Raw genomic sequence first — 21,466 nt, forward strand, 5'->3', positions numbered from 1 at the left:
CTGTCTGCACGCAGCGGCGCAGCACAAGCCACTAGAGGCCGCTGTTCTCCCAGGAGAGGAGGGCCACAAACTGGCAAGAAGTGAAGTTCTTCCAGCCGTCACTCGTCCCAGCTCTGCAGACTATTCCTATCACCATGAAAAGGCAAAGCTACAGGCAGACAAAGATCACAGAGACAACACCAGAGAAGGAGACAGACCTAACCAGTCTTCCTGACAAAGAATTCAAAATAAGAATCATAAACATGCTGACAGAGATGCAGAGAAATACGCAAGAGAAATGGGATGAAGTCCGGAAGGAGATCACAGATGCCAGAAAGGAGATCACAGAAATGAAAAAACTCTGGAAGGGGTTTATAAGCAGAATGGATAGGATGCAAGAGGCCATTGATGGAATTGAAATCAGAGAACAGGAACGCATAGAAGCTGACATAGAGAGAGACAAAAGGATCTCCAGGAATGAAACAATATTAAGAGAACTGTGTGACCAATCCAAAAGGAACAATATCCGCATTATAGGGGTCCCAGAAGAAGAAGAGAGAGGAAAAGAGATGGAAAGTATCTTAGAAGAAATAATTGCTGAAAACTTCCCCAAACTGGGGGAGGAAATAATCGAACAGACCACGGAAATACACAGAACCCCCAACAGAAAGGATCCAAGGAGGACAACACCAAGACACATAATAATTAAAATGGCAAAGATCAAGGACAAGGAAAGAGTTTTAAAGGCAGCTAGAGAGAAAAAGGTCGCCTATAAAGGAAAACCCATCAGGCTAACATCAGATTTCTCGACAGAAACCCTATAGGCCAGAAGAGAATGGCATGATATATTTAATACAATGAAACAGAAGGGCCTTGAACCAAGGATACTGTATCCAGCACGACTATCATTCAAATATGACGGTGGGATTAAACAATTCCCAGACAAACAAAAGCTGAGGGAATTTGCTTTCCACAAACCACCTCTACAGAACATCTTACAGGGACTGCTCTAGATGGGAGCACTCCTAGAAAGAGCACAGCACAAAACACCCAACATATGAAGAATCGAGGAGGAGGAACAAGAAGGGAGAGAAGAAAAGAATCTCCAGGCAGTGTATATAACAGCTCAATAAGCGAGCTAAGTTAGGCAGTAAGATACTAAAGAGGCTGACCTTGAACCTTTGGTAACCACGAATTTAAAGCCTGCAATGGCAATAAGTACATATCTTTCAATAGTCACCCTAAATGTTAATGGGCTGAATGCACCAATCAAAAGACACAGAGTAATAGAATGGATAAAAAAGCAAGACCCATCTATATGCTGCTTACAAGAAACTCACCTCAAACCCAAAGACATGTACAGACTAAAAGTCAAGGGATGGAAAAACATACTTCAAGCAAACAACAGCGAGAAGAAAGCAGGGGTTGCAGTACGAATATCAGACAAAATAGACTTCAAAACAAAGAAAGTAACAAGAGATAAAGAAGGACACTACATAATGATAAAGGGCTCAGTCCAACAAGAGGATATAACCATTCTAAATATATATGCACCCAACACAGGAGCACCAGCATATGTGAAACAAATACTAACAGAACTAAAGGGGGATATAGACTGCAATGCATTCATTCAAGGAGACTTCACCACACCACTCACCCCAAAGGATAGATCCACCGGGCAGAAAATAAGTAAGGACACGGAAGCACTGAACAACACAGTAGAGCAGATGGACCTAATAGACATCTATAGAACTCTACATCCAAAAGCAACAGGATATACATTCTTCTCAAGTGCACATGGAACATTCTCCAGAATAGACCACATACTAGGCCACAAAAAGAGCCTCAGAAAATTCCAAAAGATTGAAATCGTACCAACCAACTTTTCAGACCACAAAGGCATAAAACTAGAAATAAACTGTACAAAGAAAGCAAAGAGGCTCACAAACACATGGAGGCTTAACAACACGCTCCTAAATAATCAATGGATCAATGACCAAATCAAACTGGAGATCCAGCAATATATGGAAACAAATGACAACAACAACACTAAGCCCCAACTTCTGTGGGACACAGCAAAAGCAGTCTTAAGAGGAAAGTATATAGCAATCCAAGCATATTTAAAAAAGGAAGAGCAATCCCAAATGAATGGTCTAATGTCACAATTATCGAAATTGGAAAAAGAAGAACAGATGAGGCCTAAGGTCAGCAGAAGGAGGGACATAATAAAGATCAGAGAAGAAATAAATAAAATTGAGAAGAATAAAACAATAGCAAAAATCTATGAAACCAAGAGCTGGTTCTTCGAGAAAATAAACAAAATAGATAAGCCTCTAGCCAGACTTATTAAGAAGAAAAGAGAGTCAACACAAATCAACAGTATCAGAAACGAGAAAGGAAAAATCACAACGGACCCCACGGAAATGCAAAGAATTATTGGAGAACACTATGAAAACCTATATGCTAACAAGCTGGGAAACCTAGGAGAAATGGACAACTTCCTAGAAAAATATAACCTTCCAAGATTGACCCAGGAAGAAACAGAAAATCTAAACAGACCAATTACCAGCAACGAAATTGAAGCGGTAATCAAAAAACTACCAAAGAACAAAACCCCCGGGCCAGACGAATTTACCTCGGAATTTTATCAGACATACAGGGAAGACATAATACCCATTCTCCTTAGAGTTTTCCAAAAAATAGAGGAGGAGGGGATACTCCCAAACTCATTCTATGAAGCTAACATCACCCTAATACCAAAACCAGGCAAAGACCCCACCAAAAAAGAAAACTACAGACCAATATCCCTGATGAACGTAGATGCAAAAATACTCAACAAAATATTAGCAAACCGAATTCAAAAATACATCAAAACCATCGTACACCATGACCAAGTGGGATTCATCCCAGGGATGCAAGGATGGTACAACATTCGAAAGTCCATCAACATCATCCACCACATCAACAAAAAGAAAGACAGAAACCACATGATCATCTCCATAGATGCTGAAAAAGCATTTGACAAAGTTCAACATCCATTCATGATAAAAACTCTCAGCAAAATGGGAATAGAGGGCAAGTACCTCAACGTAATAAAGGCCATCTATGATAAACCCACAGCCAACATTATTTTGAACAGCGAGAAGCTGAAAGCATTTCCTCTGAGATCGGGAACTAGACAGGGATGCCCACTCTCTCCACTGTTATTTAACATAGTACTGGAGGTCCTAGCCACGGCAATCAGACAAAACAAAGAAATACAAGGAATCCAGATTGGTAAAGAAGAAGTTAAACTGTCACTATTTGCAGATGACATGATACTGTACATAAAAAACCCTAAAGACTCCACCCCAAAACTACTAGAACTGATATCGGAATACAGCAAAGTTGCAGGATACAAAATCAACACACAGAAATCTGTGGCTTTCCTATACACTAACAATGAACCAGCAGAAAGAGAAATCAGGAAAACAACTCCATTCACAATTGCATCAAAAAAAAATAAAATACCTAGGAATAAACCTAACCAAGGAAGAGAAAGACTTATACTCTGAAAACTACAAGTCACTCTTAAGAGAAATTAAAGGGGACACTAACAGATGGAAACTCATCCCATGCTTGTGGCTAGGAAGAATTAATATCGTCAAAATGGCCATCCTGCCCAAAGCAATATACAGATTTGATGCAATCCCTATGAAACTACCAGCAACATTCTTCAATGAACTGGAACAAATAATTCAAAAATTCACATGGAAGCACCAAAGACCCCGAATAGCCAAAGCAATCCTGAGAAAGAAGAATAAAGTAGGGGGGATCTCACTCCCCAACTTCAAGCTCTACTATAAAGCCATAGTAATCAAGACAATTTGGTACTGGCACAAGAGCAGAGCCACAGACCAATGGAACAAACTAGAGAATCCAGACATTAACCCAGACATATATGGTCAATTAATATTTGATAAAGGAGCCATGGACATACAATGGCAAAATGACAGTCTCTTCAACAGGTGGTGCTGGCAAAACTGGACAGCTACATGTAGGAGAATGAAACTGGACCATTGTCTAACCCCATATACAAAAGTAAACTCAAAATGGATCAAAGACCTGAATGTAAGCCATGAAACCATTAAACTCTTGGAAGAAAACATAGGCAAAAACCTCTTAGACATAAGCATGAGTGACCTCTTCCTGAACATATCTCCCCAGGCAAGGAAAACAACAGCAAAAATGAGTAAGTGGGACTATATTAAGCTGAAAAGCTTCTGTACAGCAAAAGACACCATCAATAGAACAAGAAGGATCCCTACAGTATGGGAGAATATATTTGAAAATGACACATCCGATAAAGGCTTGACATCCAGAATATATAAAGAGCTCACACGCCTCAACAAACAAAAACAAATAACCCAATTAAAAAATGGGCAGAGGAACTGAACAGACAGTTCTCCAAAAAAGAAATACAGATGGCCAACAGACACATGAAAAGATGCTCCACATCGCTAATTATCAGAGAAATGCAAATTAAAACTACAATGAGGTATCACCTCACATCAGTAAGGATGGCTTCCATCCAAAAGACAAACAACAACAAATGTTGGTGAGGCTGTGGAGAAAGGGGAACCCTCCTACACTGCTGGTGGGAATGTAAGTTAGTTCAACCATTGTGGAAAGCAGTATGGAGGTACATCAAAATGCTCAAAACAGACTTACCATTTGACCCAGGAATTGCACTCCTAGGAATTTACCCTAAGAATGCAGCAATCAAGTATGAGAAAGATCAGTGCACCCTTATGTTTATCGCAGCACTATTTACAATAGCCAAGAATTGGAAGCAACCTAAATGTCCATCGATAGATGAATGGATAAAGAAGATGTGGTACATATACACAATGGAATACTACTCAGCCATAAGAAAAGGGCAAATCCAACCATTTGCAGCAACATGGATGGAGCTGGAGGGTATTATGCTCAGTGAAACAAGCCAAGCGGAGAAAGAGAAATAGCAACTGTTTTCACTTATCTGTGGAATATAAGAACAAAGGAAAAACTGAAGGAACAAAACAGCAGCAGAATCACAGAACTCAAGAATGGACTGACAGGTACCAAAGGGAAAGGGACTGGGGAGGATCGGTGGGTAGGGAGGGATAAGGGGGGGAGAAGTAGGGGGTATTAAGATTAGTATGCATGGGGGGGTAGGAGAAAAGGGAGGGCTGTACAACACAGAGAAGGCAAGTAGTGATTCTACAACATTTTGCTATGCTGATGGACAGTGACTTTAAAGGGGTTTATAGGGGAGACCTGGTATAGGGGAGAGCCTAGTAAACATAATATTCGTCATGTAAGTGTAGATTAGTGATACCAAAAACAAACAAACAAAAAAAAAAGGGCAGTTCCTGTGTGGTAACGTCCAGTGAGTTCTACACAAGGGTATAAAAGGCATATAAAAGTGTAGGCAAAGGGTCTGTTTGTGTTTATACAGAGGATCAAAGCCTAATTGGGCTACCCCGAAAATGAACTAAGATATGATATGAAAAAGAACTTCCAACATCAGCACTCTCTGGAAGACTCATGCCAGAAGATGATCATCAAAAAACCCCAACAAAGATCCACGCACTGCTACAGCTGTAGATGCACTCATTCCACCAGCTCCTGGACTTTCCATGGGAATGAAGGAGATATCTAAGCTGGCCTGTGCATACAGTAAAACAACAAATTTGACTGGATCTATACTGTTGGAACTCAACCAAGAATTAGGAGAAGTGCAAATTGTAGCACTCCAAAATCTTACAACTACAGACTATTTACTGTTAAAAGAACATAAGGGATGTGAACATTCCCCCGGAATGGGTTGTTTTAATTTGTCTGATTTCTCTCAGACTGTTCAAGTTCAGATGGACAATATCCACCATATCATAGATAAGTTTTCACAAATGTCTAAGGTGCCTAACTGGTTTTCTTGGTTTCACTGGAGATGGCTGGTAATTACAGATATGCTTTGGTTATGTAACTATACTCCTATTATGTTAATGTGTGTGCGCAATTTAAGTAGTAGCTTAAAACCTATACATGCTGAAGTTACTCTACAAGAAGATATGTCAAAGAAATAATCAATCTCCCCATGTTTTCTTCCGCCTGCTACTTCTATAGCTTTTCTTCTTCCTTCCTAATTACAACCCTTAAATAGAATTCGTGCCTCATATCGAATTTACCGAGTATCATAATTCTTCCAAGTGGTAAAGATACCTCAAGACAAATGCTGGGCATAGAAGCTACAGGGCATAAATATGCAAGGAAATAAAAAGCTAACCATTTCAAACAATAAGGCTTCTCTCTCACTTACCAACTTTACATTTCCCTGTATGGCCCCGGAAGATGACTGGTTAGCCAGAGACGGGTAAGATTCCTCAAGGGAGGAACAACCTAAGACAGGCACAGTCGCAGGGGTGTCATCAGGTGAGAAACTGGGGATCGAAAAAGGTGAGGCTTAGAACCTCACCCCCCCATTCTGAGAAAAATCTTCTGCATACATGGATGTTTTATTGCCCTTGTCTAGCTTGGATTAACACATAGTCTACAGGCACACACCTGATCATCTACATTTGCTCTCTTACAACACTAAACTATGTTTTCTATCTTTATCTTGTATCTACCTACCACTTCAGCACTTTATTAAAAATAATAATAATAAAGAGAGAAATGTGGTATCCACATATAAATCAAGTATAAAAACCAAATGAGTATTCATATTTGAACTGTTTATAGTTCATAATGCATGAGCAAAACCGAAAGTTTCTGTGATGACTGCCCTTGTACTGTTCACTATGTAACTTATTCATTGTGTAAGAATTTGTTCTCCATGTAAGAACTTGTTTGTTATGCCTCAGAAGATTGGAGACTGACGAAAATTAGGCTTGGGGTGGATTAATGATTGTGCATTGAGCATTGACTCCCCTATACAGAATTTTATTGTCATTAACAACCATTTGATCAATAAGTATGAGAGATGCCCTCACAAAAAAAAAAAAAAAAGGACAGACTTCCAATGGTAAAATAAATAAGTAACCGGGATGTAATGTATAGCATAAGGAATATAGTCAAGTTATTGTAACAGCTTGGTAGGGTGATAGCTGGAACCTAGAATTGTCATGTATATAAATGTTTTATCACTGTGTTGTACACCTGAAACTAATGTAATGTAATACTGTGCGTCAACTACCCTTCAATAAAAAATAATTATCTACAAAAAAAAAAAGAAAAAAAAGCAGACTCAAATAAAATCAGAAATGAAATATGGTATTTCTAATACCATTGAAATACAAAGGATCATAACAGACTGGTATGAATAATTACACACAAAGTGGGATACCTAAAAGAAATTGATAAATTCTTAGAAACATACAACCTACCAAGAATAAATCATGAATAAATAGGAAAACTCAACAGAAATAATGAGTAAGGAGATTGAATTTGAAATAAAAAACCTCCTGATAAAGAAAATGCAGGACCAGATGGCTCCACTGATGAATTCTACTACACATTTAAAGAAGACATAACACCAATCCTTCTCAAACTTCAAAAACACTGAAAAGAAGGGGACATTCCCAAACTCATTTAATGAGGCCAGCATAATCCTGATACCAGATAAGGACATAAGAAAAGAAAACTACAGGCCAATATTCATGCTGAATATAGATGTAAAAATTCTCAAAAAAATATTAGCAAACTGAATTTAACAGTACATTAAAAGGATCATACATCATGATCAAGTGGAATTTATCCCTGGGATACAAAGATAGTTCAACATTTGCAAATCAATACATGTGATATGCCACATCAATTAAATGAAAGATAAAAATTATATGACCACCTCAATTGGTGCAGATAAAGCATTTGATAAAATTCAACATCCTTCCATGATTAAAACTCTCAACAGACTGGGATTAGAAGGAACATATGTCATCATAATAAAGGCCATATATGACAAAACCACTGCAAACATCATATCAATGCTGAAGGGTTGTAAGTTTTCCCACTAATATCAGGAACAAGACAAGGGAGCCCATTCTCACTATTCCTATTCATCATAGTAGTCTGGAGGTCCTAGCCAGAGCAATCAGGCAAGAAAAAGAAATAAAAGGCATCTAATTCAGAAAAGAAGAAGAAACACTGTCTCTGTTTGTAGATGATACAATCTTCTTCATAGAAAACCCTAAATGTTTCACCAAAAAAACTATTAGAACCAAAAAATAAATTCATTAAAGTGGCAGGATATAAAATCAAATTACAAAAAAGTTGTTTTTTCTATGCACTAACAATGAACTACCTGAAAAAGAAATAAAGAAATCAATCCCATTTACAATACCATCAAAATACAATAAAATGTCAAGGAATAAATTTAACTAAGGAAGTGAAAGATCTGTACACTGAAGACTATAAGACATTGATGAAAGAAATTGAAGACACAAATAAATAGAAAGATATCCCATGTTCATGGATAGAAGGAACTAATATTGTTAAGATGTTCATACCATCCAAAACAATCTATAGATTTATTGGAATTCTTATAAAAATTCCAGCCAGTGACATTTTTCACAAAAATAGAAAATACAATGCTACTGTCTGTATGCAACAGCAAAAGGCCCCAAATAGCCAAAGCAAACCTAAGAAAGAAGAACAAAGCTGGAAGCATCATAGTTCTTTACTTCAAACTTTGTTACAAAGCTAGACTATGTATCAAAACAGTATGGTACTAGCATAAACTAAACACATAGACAAATGGAAAATCAAGAGCCCACAAATAAACCCGTGCATATATAGTCAACTGCTATTTGACAAGGAAGCCAAAAAACCTACTATTCACAATGGGAGAGGATAGTCTTTTCAATAAACGGTGCTAGGAAAACTTGATAACCATATAGAGAAAAATGAAATTGGACTCCTATCTTGCACCACTCAAAAAATTAACTCAAAATGGATTAAAGACTTAAATGTAAGGTCTGAAACTGTAAAATTACTAGAAGAAAACATAGGGGAAAATCCCCTTAACATTGGTCTTGGCAAAGGTTATTAGATATTACACCAAAAGCACAAGCAATTAGAGCAAAAATAAACAAGTGGGACTACATCAAATTAAAAAGAAACAATCTGAAAAATTAAAAGGCAATGTATGGAAAGGGGGAAGATATTTGCAAACCATCTCTCTGATAAGGGATTAATATCCAAAATTTATAAGGAAACCCATACTGCTTAATAGCATAAAACAATCTGATTTTAAAATGGACTAAAGACTTGAATAGACATTTTTCCAAAGAAGATCTATATACAAATGGCCAATAGACATATGAAAAGATGCTCAACATTACAGTTCATCAGGTAAATACAAATCAAAACCACCACAAGATATCACCTCAACACCTGTTAGAATGACTATCATGAAAAAGACAAGAGACAAGAAGTGTTGGTGAGGTTGCAGAGAAAAGGAAACCTGTTTGTAATGTTGGTGGAAGTGTAAATTGGTGCCACTACTGTGGAGGTTCCTCGAAAAATTAAAAATAGAACTAGAGCATGATCTAGGAATCCACCTGTGGGTATGTATCTGAAGGAAAGGAAAACACAGTATGAAAGAGATCTCTGCACTCCATGTTCATTGCAGCATTGTTTACAACAGCCCTGATGCAGAGACAACCTAAGAATCCATCAGTGGATGAATGGATGAAGAAAATGTATATATGTACAATGGAATACTGTTCAGCTATAAAAAAGAAAGAAATTCTGCCATTTAAGACAACATGGATGGACCTTGAGGACATTATGTTAAGTGAAATAAGTCAGACAAAGACAAATACCATATGATCTTCCTTACATGTGGAATCTAAGAAAAACAAAACAAAAAACCCATAGATACGGAAAACAGATTGGTGGTTGCCAGAGGTGGGGGGGAGTGGATTAAGGTGATCAAAATGTGTAAACTTCCAGTTATAATATAAATAAGCCCTGGGGATGTAGTGACTATAGGTAATAATACTCTATGGTATATTTGAAAGGTGTTTAGAGAGTATATCTTAAAAGTTCTTATAACAGGAAAGAAAAATTGATAGCTCAGTATGGCGATAGATATTAACCAGACTTATTGTGGTGATCATTTTGCAATAATCACATATGTCAAGTCATTATGTTGTATACCTGAAGCTAGTATAATATGATATGTCACTTATATTTCAATTACAAAATTAAAAAACAAAATAAAAAAGTTCATTGGGACATGGGATATCATTCCATTTACTCATGTCTTCTTCAGTTTCTTTCCATCAATGTTTCTTATAGTCTTCAGTGTATAGATCTTTCACCTCCTTAGCTAAATTTATTTCTTGGTACTTTATTGTTTTTCTATGCTATTTTCAGTGGGGTTGATTTCTTTATTCATTTTTCAGACAGTCCATTGTTAGCATATAGAAATGCAGCAGTTAAGGTTTAGGGCCCTTTAACCACTTCCTCTATCCGGACCCCAATTCCTCATCTTCAGTTCTTCTGTGTTTCTTCCTCTAGTGCTTTTCTGTATTTCTACCTGTATGCATCTGTACTTATCAAAATGACATATATTTTCAACTTGATCCAAAGAACATGTCTGCAGTAGTATGGAGATTTGAAGACATCACTTGCAGTAAAAATGTTCTAAGCTATGCCATCCTGCCTAATTCGTGGGGATTTTTTTGTGGATATACACCTTTAAAAGGTTGTTTACTTTTTTCATTAAACGGCAAGGTCAGTGCTGCAAACCTGCTTTTGTTTATGCTAAAGCTAGCAGACTCAGATACCTCCCTTGCCCCAGGGAACACTCCATCTCCACTTCTGGATCCTGGTTACATGTCATCTCCCAGTTTCAGGTCACCTTAGGTTTTCCTGATATACAGCCTCTCAATGTGCATACCTTATTTAGACCATTTTCTCATCCTTTCCCCATTTCTATCCCAGCTTCTAATTTGCTGACCTATCAAATACATGTCAAAGTGTTTGTAAAACTTTTGTTTTATCCCCTCTGTAAAGAGATAATACATCCTCATTTTGAGAAAATTAACATAATTCAGAATGGTTGGTTACAAAGCAGAATGTGCGGCCACATCTCACCTTGATAACATCTTTCTGAACATCTGTGGTCAATACCCCCAGATGCAAACACACAATTTGTATAAATGGGATTGACCTATGAACATGATATTGCAATGGGCTTTCTTAAATTAAAAAATATATCCTTAAAGTTTTCTGAGTCAGTGAATATAGATCTACATTATCCATTTTATTGGCTGATAATACTTTTAAAATAGGATGACACTTGCCTTTCTCATTGTATAGAAAAGCAACAGTAAGCAAACAGAAAGTACATCCCATCCCTGACACCCCACATTGAACATCTTTATAAAATTAAAAGATACCCTCTTTACAAAATTAAAAGAAACACATCTATGAGGTTAGAAAATTCATGCTACAAAAAAATTGCAGAACAGAAATGCAAGTTGAAAGCCACTCTCTCTTTCCTAGTTCTTCCCAAGACCAAATATGTTTATCAGTGTGTTGTGAATCCTTCACAACACAAAATTACGACATATACTTCTTTCTATCTTGTATCTCTGTTTTTAACACACAAAAAAAGATCACCCCATGCACAGCTTTTTCACTTGCTATATCTTGGAGAATATTCCCTAACTGCAAAATAAACACATCTTTCTCTTTTTAACAGCTGCATGAAAAACTTGTTTGTAAGGATGGGCCACAGTTTATTTAACCAGTTCCCTAGGGTGGATACTTTGGTTGTTTCTAGGGTTTTGTTAGTTTGTGGCATGGTTTGATTTTACTATTATCAACAGTGTTACAAGAACATCTTTGTGCTTACCCTTAACAAGTCTTGCAGGCATATCCACAGAGAAATTCTTATGCACCGGCACTGATTAAAGGGTGTATGTGTTTTACATGCTAATAGGAATTACCAAATTGTCATCCACAAAGGCTGCAGCAAGTAGGGTAACATTTCAAAAAAAGTATTTCAGATTGCCTGTTTCTCAAAATTCCCCAAGCACTGGTTACCAAGCATTTTAGTTGTTGCCAATCAAATAAATGAAAATTGGTATCTTGAAAAAAATAATAACCTAGTCAGTGTCCTTGATGTGACCTATTAGCTCCCCTGGCCCACTGCCCCCACCCCAAACTCCTGGAGGGAAAGAAAGACAAGGACCCCCCAGGGTCCTCCTTGTCTACATGGAAGACAAGAACATGGGCAACGGAAGTCGGGGATCTTGACTAATTTGAGCTGGTGTGTGTTGACCTGGCTTTTGAGGCACAGTCTCTTTGGACCCAACGCTTGCTGGATGATGTTACCTGGATCCCCAAGAAGATGCAGAGATACCACGGTGGGATGTCCAGGATGCCATAGGCCAGGTGGCTGCTGCCGGGAGTCCTGGGCTGCCCACCCTCCTTCCGGCCATCGCCATCACCCCTCTGCTGGGAACAAGAGAAGGACACATCTGGGCATTTTAAGAGGAATCAATGGACTTCCTGATTTCAACCACACAGAGGGCTGGCCTTCCAGAGACCTTGGGGACCAGCACTGGCCAGCTTGGGACTTCTAGGTCCAGACTCAAAAGATGAGTGATTTTCTATCTGCAGCAGGACCTGCAGGTGAAGGCTGGGGCCATGCGAGGGGAGTGGGTGCCTTGTTGAAGCCCTGGCAGAAACGCAGCTCTGTGGGGGAGGAGAGGTGGGCCAGAACAGGGGCAGGTGTCCCTCTCAGACAGTCGGGTAAACGGGGATCCCATCAGGGAGCCCTAAGTAGGTGCAGCCCTAACACCTGCCATGGCGGGCGTAGACTGTGCCATCTCCCTTGTGGAGAAAGAGGCCCATCCTCCTCCTCCGTGGGGTTAGAGCCCCGGCAAACACAGAGCCTAATTCCCTCCCCAAACGCGCCCATCCTGGCTGTGGAGAGAGCGGCACGGTGGTGGGGCTGCAGGCCCCGGGTCAGGCTTGCTTGGGGTGGGTCCAGGGCAACCCGGCTCTGAGTCACTTTGTTCCTGGGGTTCTAAACAGCATGTGCTCGTTAACGTTCTAACACTTAGGTCCTAAAACGTAAATGTGAGTTTTGCTTCTGCTTATTTATTAACTAACTAACAACTAACTAACTCTCTGAAACATCATGCTTATCCTGTTTAGACTTCTGAAAGGGAGGGTGTAGTGATGGTGCCCGCTACTTGGGTGACACATGAAAGAAGCCATCTGTGCCTAACGAAGCTCCGGCCGAGCCCCAGATAGGCTGGAGGCTACTGAGGGGACCCTGGGCTTTGGGAAATGCCTGGAGGAGTCAGTGGGGGTACAGAGGGAGACCAGGCTGCGAGGGGCGGGAGACGGAGAGGCTGACTGACGGACTGATTCCGGGTGGGCGCCGAGAGGAGAGCGTGCTCTCGGAAGGAGGCAGGTGTGGTCGTTCATTCCCCGCTCGGCCGGCAGAGGCACACCACTCCATCTCTCCGGCCTGTCTCCCCCTGCGAATCTGGGACAGATGTGAGGACACTCTCGGACCCAGCGGGCACAGTGCGTGTGGCATCCTGTTGTGCAATCCCACATGAGCTCACAGGGCTGCAGCTGCGTGCTCCGGCAAGCAGCTCACCTGGGCCCCTCTCCCAGGGCCCCCCGGAGTTCTCAGGAAGGTGACGGGGAGGGAAACACTGACTGGGGGGACTGGGGGTTCCGGACCTTCTCATCTTTTTTCCTATTAGGACAGGAGCCAGAGACAAAGACTGTTCCCAGCCTGATGACCTCTGAATATTCTAAGTTCTGTCTTGATACCACCTTAGACCACCTGAAGGTTCTGGAAACCATTTCTGCACCTGTTTTGAAACAGAGGTCTGGCAAACTGACCTTGCATAATGCCCCACATGAAAATAATTTTTTCATAACTTAGAGCCGGGGATAACTTGTCTTCCTTAAGAACGGCTGGTTCTTCCCTTCCAAGAAGAGTATGTGACTTCTGTGAAGCCCACCAGCCGGGGGTGGTAGAAGGCACATAGCCTGATCAAAATGTCTTTTTTTGTGAACTGCCTCATATCTCCTATGGAAAGAGACGGGGCAAAAAACAGGCAGGTACGCAGTGTGCAAAATTTCCTATGGGTCAGATTCAAATGATTCAAATCAATATTAAAGACATACATGGAGACAAGTGACATTCCAAAGATATTTTAGAGCAGGCCTTCTCTGATGGAGGTGGAAAATGCCCCATCCCAGGGCACATCCAAATATGGGGAAGGCTTTTATCCCAGGAGAATCCCCTGCCCAGAGAAGTTTGTGGGTGACTCATACAGCAGCAGAAGAAAGCCTGTGGGCCCTTTCATGGAGGAATGAATTCTTAAGGAAATGCCCCCTGCCAGTGAGCACTGGTAACAGAAGAGAGTCCACAGGCTTGTCTGGGTGCAGGGGTCTATCAGTGCAGTGCATGAGCTGAAATTCACTGTAAGACTTGATCAAACGAGGCATTCTGATGAGCCTGGGCACTTCATAGTGCTTTGCAGCTTGCAAGGAGATCCAGTGCATCCTCTCATTGCCTTTTTACCTTCTGATCACCCCAATGTATAGATGAGGAGACTTAGGCTCAGTGAGGGCCCATGGCTCGTCCAAGGTCCCATTGTAAACATGGAATGGAACCCTTCTCTTCAGGTATTGAGGGCAGTGGCCCACAGGTGTGTCCCCGTGCACACAGGGACAGCCCTCCAGCTCTCTGCAGCAGGCAAGCCAAGCAGGGAGGGGACTGGTGCGAGGAGAAAGGCGATGTGAAGGGGGAGCTCCTGAGGGGAGGACTAATCCCTTGCCCTCAGCTCCATCTGTACCATGCACAGCCTTCTGTCCCCCCAACCTGACCCTCTAGGCTCATTTCCTGACACCCCCATTCACCTGGCTTTGGCCACTGGGATTGTCCAGATTTCTCCAAATATGGCCTCAGTTATCCTGCCCCTGTGCCTTTGCTCACCCTGTGCTCCCCATCGACCCCCTGCTTCCCCTACCCACACCCGCTCTGAAGAGCTTGGCACCTCCCACTCCATCACCTCTGCTGAGCACCCCCTTGCAATTTTCTCCCTTGAACTCCCAGCACACTTTGTCTCTTCTGTTATGTAACTTATCATTTTCTTCCTTGTATCAGAAATAGTTGGGAGGCACCCCACTCTCCCCTAACTAGGCCATAAGCTTTCAGGGTCAGGAAGGTGTCTTCCTTGTGTTTTATAACCCTAACAGCTTCCACAGAGCAACATGCATGGGGAAACCAAAAACACCTCAGAAAAGTGACTTCCTGATCTGATACCGATCCTTGGAGGAAAAGGAAGAGAAGACAGGCCACTGAAGAGGAGGTGGGTACATGCCCAGACCCCTCCACTCCCCAGCTGGCCTCAGGCAAGCCAGAAATGTGGATGCATCACAGCCTTCAGAAAAGGGAGTCTTTCATTTATTTCCCAAGGTTTTTTTGTTTTCTTATTTTGCTTCCATGAGACAGTGGCAGAAAGAATTCTGAGAAGACAGGACTGTTCTCACAGGTGTCTCCCACAATTTTCTAGGAAAGTGGGCGGAGTCTGGCAGCCTGGCTCCAGAGCACAGCGCTGAGAGCCGAGCCCAGTCCCACAGACACCTTGGCTGGGCCCCATCAGGGCTGCAGCCCCGGCCTGGTGCCGAACAGCGCCTCCCACCCATGGCAGTGGACATTGTCAGGAACGGACAGTCCCTCTCAGTGCACCTGCTCCTCTGAGGTGACCAAAACAGGTCAGAGAGGTGGAGGGCTCAAGGCCCAGCTGGAGGGCTTCCGGACAGGTTCCTGTGACCTCACGCCCCTTGGCCTCAGGTACCTCGTGTGTAAAATGGGAAGAGAAGTGCCTGCTTCATGGCTTGGAAGGAAGGAAATGAAGCACATGAAGTGCCTGGACATACTGGCTGCTCTGTAATACAGGGCAGGACATACTGTTAGTCCCCTGTCACCTCCCTCTCTCCCACTTTGCTCTACTTCAAAAAGGGCTTTTGATCAAAGAAGTCATAATGCTGGGAAACCTGGAAAACAGACATCCAGATTTAGCAGAAACTAACCATGAGTGAAGGCAAAACAGAAAGGAGTTTCCAACTCTTCTTCATTCCCTTTATAATTTATTCAGAGTTTAGCACTCAGGGAAGCGTCTGGGTGCCTCTGGAGATTGGGAGGCCAGTGGGGCAGGACCCCTGTCTAATAAACTAAACTCCTGCCTACAGTGGGAGCCACTGTTCCCGGCTCCCGTAATGAATCAGGGTGCTGGGCTCTGCGCTGGCCCGCCCTCACTGCCCCCTCTCCCTCTACCGACACTCACCGAGGGGTCCGGGTGCTCACGGCTGGTGACGGCAGAGGTCATGGCGACTGGGAGTCTTCTCCTTTCAGCCTCCTCTCAGGATGAAAAAGAGGTGAAGCTGCTCCAGCAGAGGAAGATTGACTCCTCAGCGTCTGCCAAGATACTGAAAGACAGCAAGACAGGGAGCCTGGGCTGGCTCTGGGGAGAGGGCTGCCCCCAAGCCCCGCCTGCTGGCCTGCAGCGGACCCCTCCCCAGCCCTTGCCACTCACTGCAGGCAACCAAGGTGCAGGGAGTGTTTGAGGAGAAGTTAATAATCCCTCTTGGCATTCAGGAAACAAATCAGGGTTTGGCCCACTGGGGTGTGGCTTGAGAGCGCTTCCTGGAAACCAAGATCAAGGGATCAGGGGATGAGGTGAGTGAGGCTGAGCACACAGGCTTTTCAGTTTTCTAAGGCTTAGAATTTCTTAGTGGCTGGTTGACCCAGAATGGAAAGCATTGCAGAAATAGCCCATTCAGCCCCTGAGATGCATGAATGGTCATTCATGAGAGAAAAGGTATTACCCTTGACCTGGGAGCAGCTACTATGGCTCATTGGTGGAGTAAAGGCCTCGGGTGAGGATCTAAGAAAAAAACGCTTCCAGACCTTGGGTGCTTGTCTCCCTCAGACCCAGAAACATCTAATAACCCACCTGTTTGAGAGAGCAATCCAGGAAGTCATAGTTCCTTATTTTGCATAAGGCCCACCTCAAAAGCTCTTGATATATTCCATGAAGTCCAGAGCAAGCAAAGTACCAGCTACTCATGATGATGGCATGTTCTGGAATAGGTGGCACTGGGACATGAGTTTTGAGAAATACATGGCAGGATGCACATAGCTGTCATGGGAGATGGTCCAAGAGGAAGTTCTGAAGAACACAGCAGTGGGATGTTTCACGAGGGAGTGAGCAGACCTGATTGAGGCTGGGACAGAAAGGCCAAGGTTAGAAGAGAGCCAAAGTCCGTTACGCAGCCGACTGTCAGTGTGTTCTTAACTATGTACACCGTGCTATACTTTTTTGTTATCTTATTAAAACAAACTATCATTCACATCCTTATTTTACCAATTAAGAAATTCACGTGTTGATGGATGAGGCTCTCTACCCAGGGTTCACACACACACAGGAGCTGAGATTCAAACCCAGTCTTGTTCCCCAGCTTGAGGGGGCAAGGAGATGCCACGTGGAGACATGCAAACCTTCTGGGCCTGAAGATGCAAAGGGCAAGGAAGGATGAGGCTCCAGGGGAGATGGCCCAGAGAGCAGGCATTGTGGGTCCTCCAGAAACGGTGCCCAGAGGCCCCAAGTTCATCTCAGAAGTGAGAGTGAGGCTGGTTGGCATCAGGAGGGCATGGACACTTGTGTCTGTTGGGTTCCCCTGAATGCACTGATTGTGCAGCTAGCTGGGCTGGGCAAGTTATGAGGTGAGGACAAAGGAACATTCACGTGGGTTTCACAGCACAAGTTTCATTGCTACTGGAAGTCCTGGCTGGTATGGGTCAGAGGGAGGAGCGAGGGGCAGAGTTGGGCTCACACTGGGCATCTCGTTTCCCTGTCACCTTTTGAGGTAATACGGACGAGGGGACTTCTCAAAGATCCCACCCTCCCCACACTGAAGGTCCTGCCTTTCCTGACTTTGCATCTCACTGATGGCTGAGGCATGCATACAACTAAACTCCCCTGTAGCGTGAGGTAAAATGGTGCAGGGTTAGCTACACAACTGAAGTAGAGCAGAAAGATGGTCTCCCATTACCCACTTTGTTTGGCTGCATGTACAGTGTGTTTCAGAACGTTCCTCATTCTTCAGCAAGTCCTCACCCTGTCTCACACGGCTCCCTGTACTAGTCCTTTCTACAGTCATTCTGTGGCCTGTGGTCACTGCCGCTGTCTGCGGTGTCCCACTTCCAGCTTCACTGTGGTGCATCCATCATCATTGGTCCGGCCTGGCTTCTGCCATCTCTTACCCTAAAGCTTCTGTGGTACCCCACAACTCTCCCACAGCCTGAGCTACCCCAGTGGGGGCCTCACCCGCCCTCCCCAGCTGGAATCATCTTGCCATCCTATGAACACACCAGCTTGTGGTTTGCAATACATGCCCAGCACATCTGCATGTGATTATTTATAACCCTGGTGTTGTGAGTTACAAAAATCTAGTTCTAGTAATTAGCTCAAGCAATGGGAGGAATTTGCTCTAAGAATATGAAGTCTCAGAAGAATTAATATTGTCAAAACAGCCATCCTGCCCAAAGCAATTTACAGATTCAATGCAATCCCTATCAAAATACCTACAGCAGTTTTCAATGAACCAGAACAAGTAGTTCTCAAAGTGGTATGGAATCACAAAAGATCCCGAATAGCCAAAACAATCCTGAGAAAGAACAAAGCTGGGAGGATAATGCTCCTTGACTTCAAGCTCTACTACAAAGCCACAGTAACCAGGACAAGTTGGTACTGGCACAAGAACAGACCCACAGACCAGTGGAACACAAGAGAGAGCCCAGATATAAACCCACACACATATGGCCAATTAATATATGATAAAGGAGCCATGGATATACAATGGGGAAATGACATTCTCTTCAACAGCTGGTGTTGGCAAAACTGGACAGCTACATGTAGGAGAATAAAACTGGATCACTGTCTAACTCCATACACAAAAGCAAACTCGAAATGGATAAAAGCCCTTAATGTAAGTCATGAAACCATAAAACTCTTAGAAGAAAACATAGGCAAAAATCTCTTGAATATAAACATGAGCAACTTTTTCCTGAAAACATCTGCTTAGGCAAGGGAAACAAAAGCAAAAATGAACAAGTGGGACTCTATCAAGCTGAAAGCTTCTGTACAGCAAAGGACACCATCAGCAGAACAAAAAGGCATCCTACAGTATGGGAGAATACATTCATAAAAAAGGTGAAACAACAACAAAAAATCTTATTCCAAACATTCCAGTAACTTTTCCTGTGTATGTACTTAGCTGTACTGTAAGTAGTTGGTTTGTGTGAGATGGTTAAGAAGGCCAACAATAAAAGGTTTCTTTTTTTCCCCTTTTTTTGTCAATGAAGTTGCCAGTTTGTTTTTTTTTTGGCATTTTTGATGTATATGTGAAACAATGTTGTCCAACAATCACCTGAAATTTATTTTGCTGAGTTGTTCTAACATAAAAAAGAAAGAAAAAGAGCATTAAAAATAACTGAAACATTGATCCTAATGCTAATGACCTCAACATACTTCTACACAACAGAATTAATTGTTTAAAATACAGCAAAAGCAATCCAAGAGAATATTGGGGAAACAATTTAAAGGCCACTTGTCTGTCAGAGGCTTCATTCAAATGAATACCTAATGTCATATACTCTTGATCTGAGAGGTCAAGAGACCAACATCAGCTTTCTGTATCTTTCTCAAGCCCTGCCTTGTTTCACCAGAAACCAGAATTGTAGAATTTTAGGTTTGGATTTGCAAAATTATTTACTTCTTATTCTGATATGAACAGCTGGGGAAAGCTGTCTCAATTTAAGGTGAGCTCTTGATTTAGGACTGCAAGGTTTAAATAATTCCCATATTCAAGCTTACCTGAATCTCAGTTGCTAAGACAGCGATTGGCAAACTCTGACTCATAGGCCGAATCTGGCCCGCTGCATGTTTGCATAGCGTTACCAGCGCACCTCCGCACCCGTTTGTTTACACCTTTCCTATAGCTGCTTGTGAGTTACAGCGGTAGAGCTGAATCATGCCAGGCCCACAAAACCGAATACACTTGACTGCCTGGCCCTTTACGGGAAAAGTTCTCTGATTGCTGCTCTAGCATACCAGTCCAAACAGTATGCTTAAAAAAGAAACCCAAAATACTCAATTTAAAAATTCTTCAGTGTATAATTCCAGTTACACCATGTATGTATGATTTAAGTAAGTCAATTTAAACAAGGTATAACTAAGCACTTTGTTTAAATCTGTATTTTCTCCTCTTCAATTGATACCAGTCTTTGTTTTTCACTTTCAGAGCACAACATACTACACGGACTTCTTTGAGTTCAGTGTTCCAGATTGCAGGCATATTCCCTGGCTGCTTATCAGGAACAGTCATAACAGGCAATTTGCTGTTTATAATCTTTTCTCTCTTGTGTAACTAAATGCTTCTGTTAACCCTTCAGCTTGTCTCCATCTCTCTGTGTCCAACCCCTTCTGCTGGACAAGCAGGACCCAGTGAGGAATGTCCAGGTGGGGTCCCGAAGCCAGAACTGGACACCTGGGTGGGGTGGCTGACCTGGGGGCTGCCAACTGTGGAACCAGAATCTAAAAGCAGCTTATGGAGAATAGGGTTGAAAACCACCACTTTAATATAATCAGGCAGATTTCAAAGTTAGAAAACAGGTGCCAAGATTTAACTGTTGCTCTAAGCCATCCCTTCTCAGCAGGGACAGCTCCTGCAGCCAGCTTTGGTGTCTTTATAATTCCAGCTCCTCCTTACAGAGCACTCCACTTCCCCAGACCCAATCACTGCAGCTCAGATGGGAGAGGGCAGGGCTACAGCAGGCTGGACGGGCAGAGGCCAGTACAAGTCAGAGGGATGCTCGTGCAGAGACACCTGTGGTATGAGAGGTGCTGGTCGCACAGACCCCATCACCTTGAAGCTGTCTGATGGAATGCCCCTTCTGACCTCTCACCCGAGCACCAGTCGGCAGCCTTCTTGTGTCATCTAGTGACCCACATACCCAGAGGACAATATTCCAGAGCCCTTCTTGGCAACCCATGACATCCTGCTACTGCCTGGCCACCAGAGGATCTGGGAAACCAGGGGAGGCCTGACAGGTGTGCTTGAGAGGCAAGATCAGCTGCCATTGTCAGCCAGCTGGCCCTCAGAGACCCTGAGGAGGGTCTCACCCGCGGAGCCAGGCTCAGTTCCTGTGGGAAGAGCCCAGTGCCCTCTTCTTTGTGGGGACACAGAGACGTATTAGGAAGACACTGCGGAAGAATAATGTTTTGGAAATAATAATAGTAGTGCTAGGTTCCTCAGGCAAAGAAAGAAGTCACCATTTATAGAGGGAGGGAGCTCACCCTGCAGGCAGTTAGGGGGTCAAAAGTGAAAGGAAATGGAGAGAGCAAATGTGCCC

General features: G+C 42.7%; 1 protein-coding gene across 1 annotated transcript in view; it reads right to left on the bottom strand.

Annotated features, from left to right (window-relative positions):
- LOC118922600 (solute carrier family 23 member 1-like) overlaps positions 1-17,247 on the bottom strand; it is a 47,221-nt gene extending 29,974 nt beyond the window's left edge. The window contains 4 exon segments of the mRNA XM_036905544.2: positions 12,349-12,471; positions 16,338-16,479; positions 16,587-16,696; positions 17,007-17,247. Of these exon segments, the coding sequence (XP_036761439.2) occupies positions 12,349-12,471; positions 16,338-16,379 (165 nt within the window). The 5' untranslated portion in view covers positions 16,380-16,479; positions 16,587-16,696; positions 17,007-17,247.
- Between the last annotated feature and the right edge of the window lie 4,219 nt (positions 17,248-21,466).

The sequence above is a fragment of the Manis pentadactyla genome, chromosome 7, assembly GCF_030020395.1.
Source record: "Manis pentadactyla isolate mManPen7 chromosome 7, mManPen7.hap1, whole genome shotgun sequence".
Taxonomy (NCBI): Eukaryota; Metazoa; Chordata; class Mammalia; order Pholidota; family Manidae; genus Manis; species Manis pentadactyla.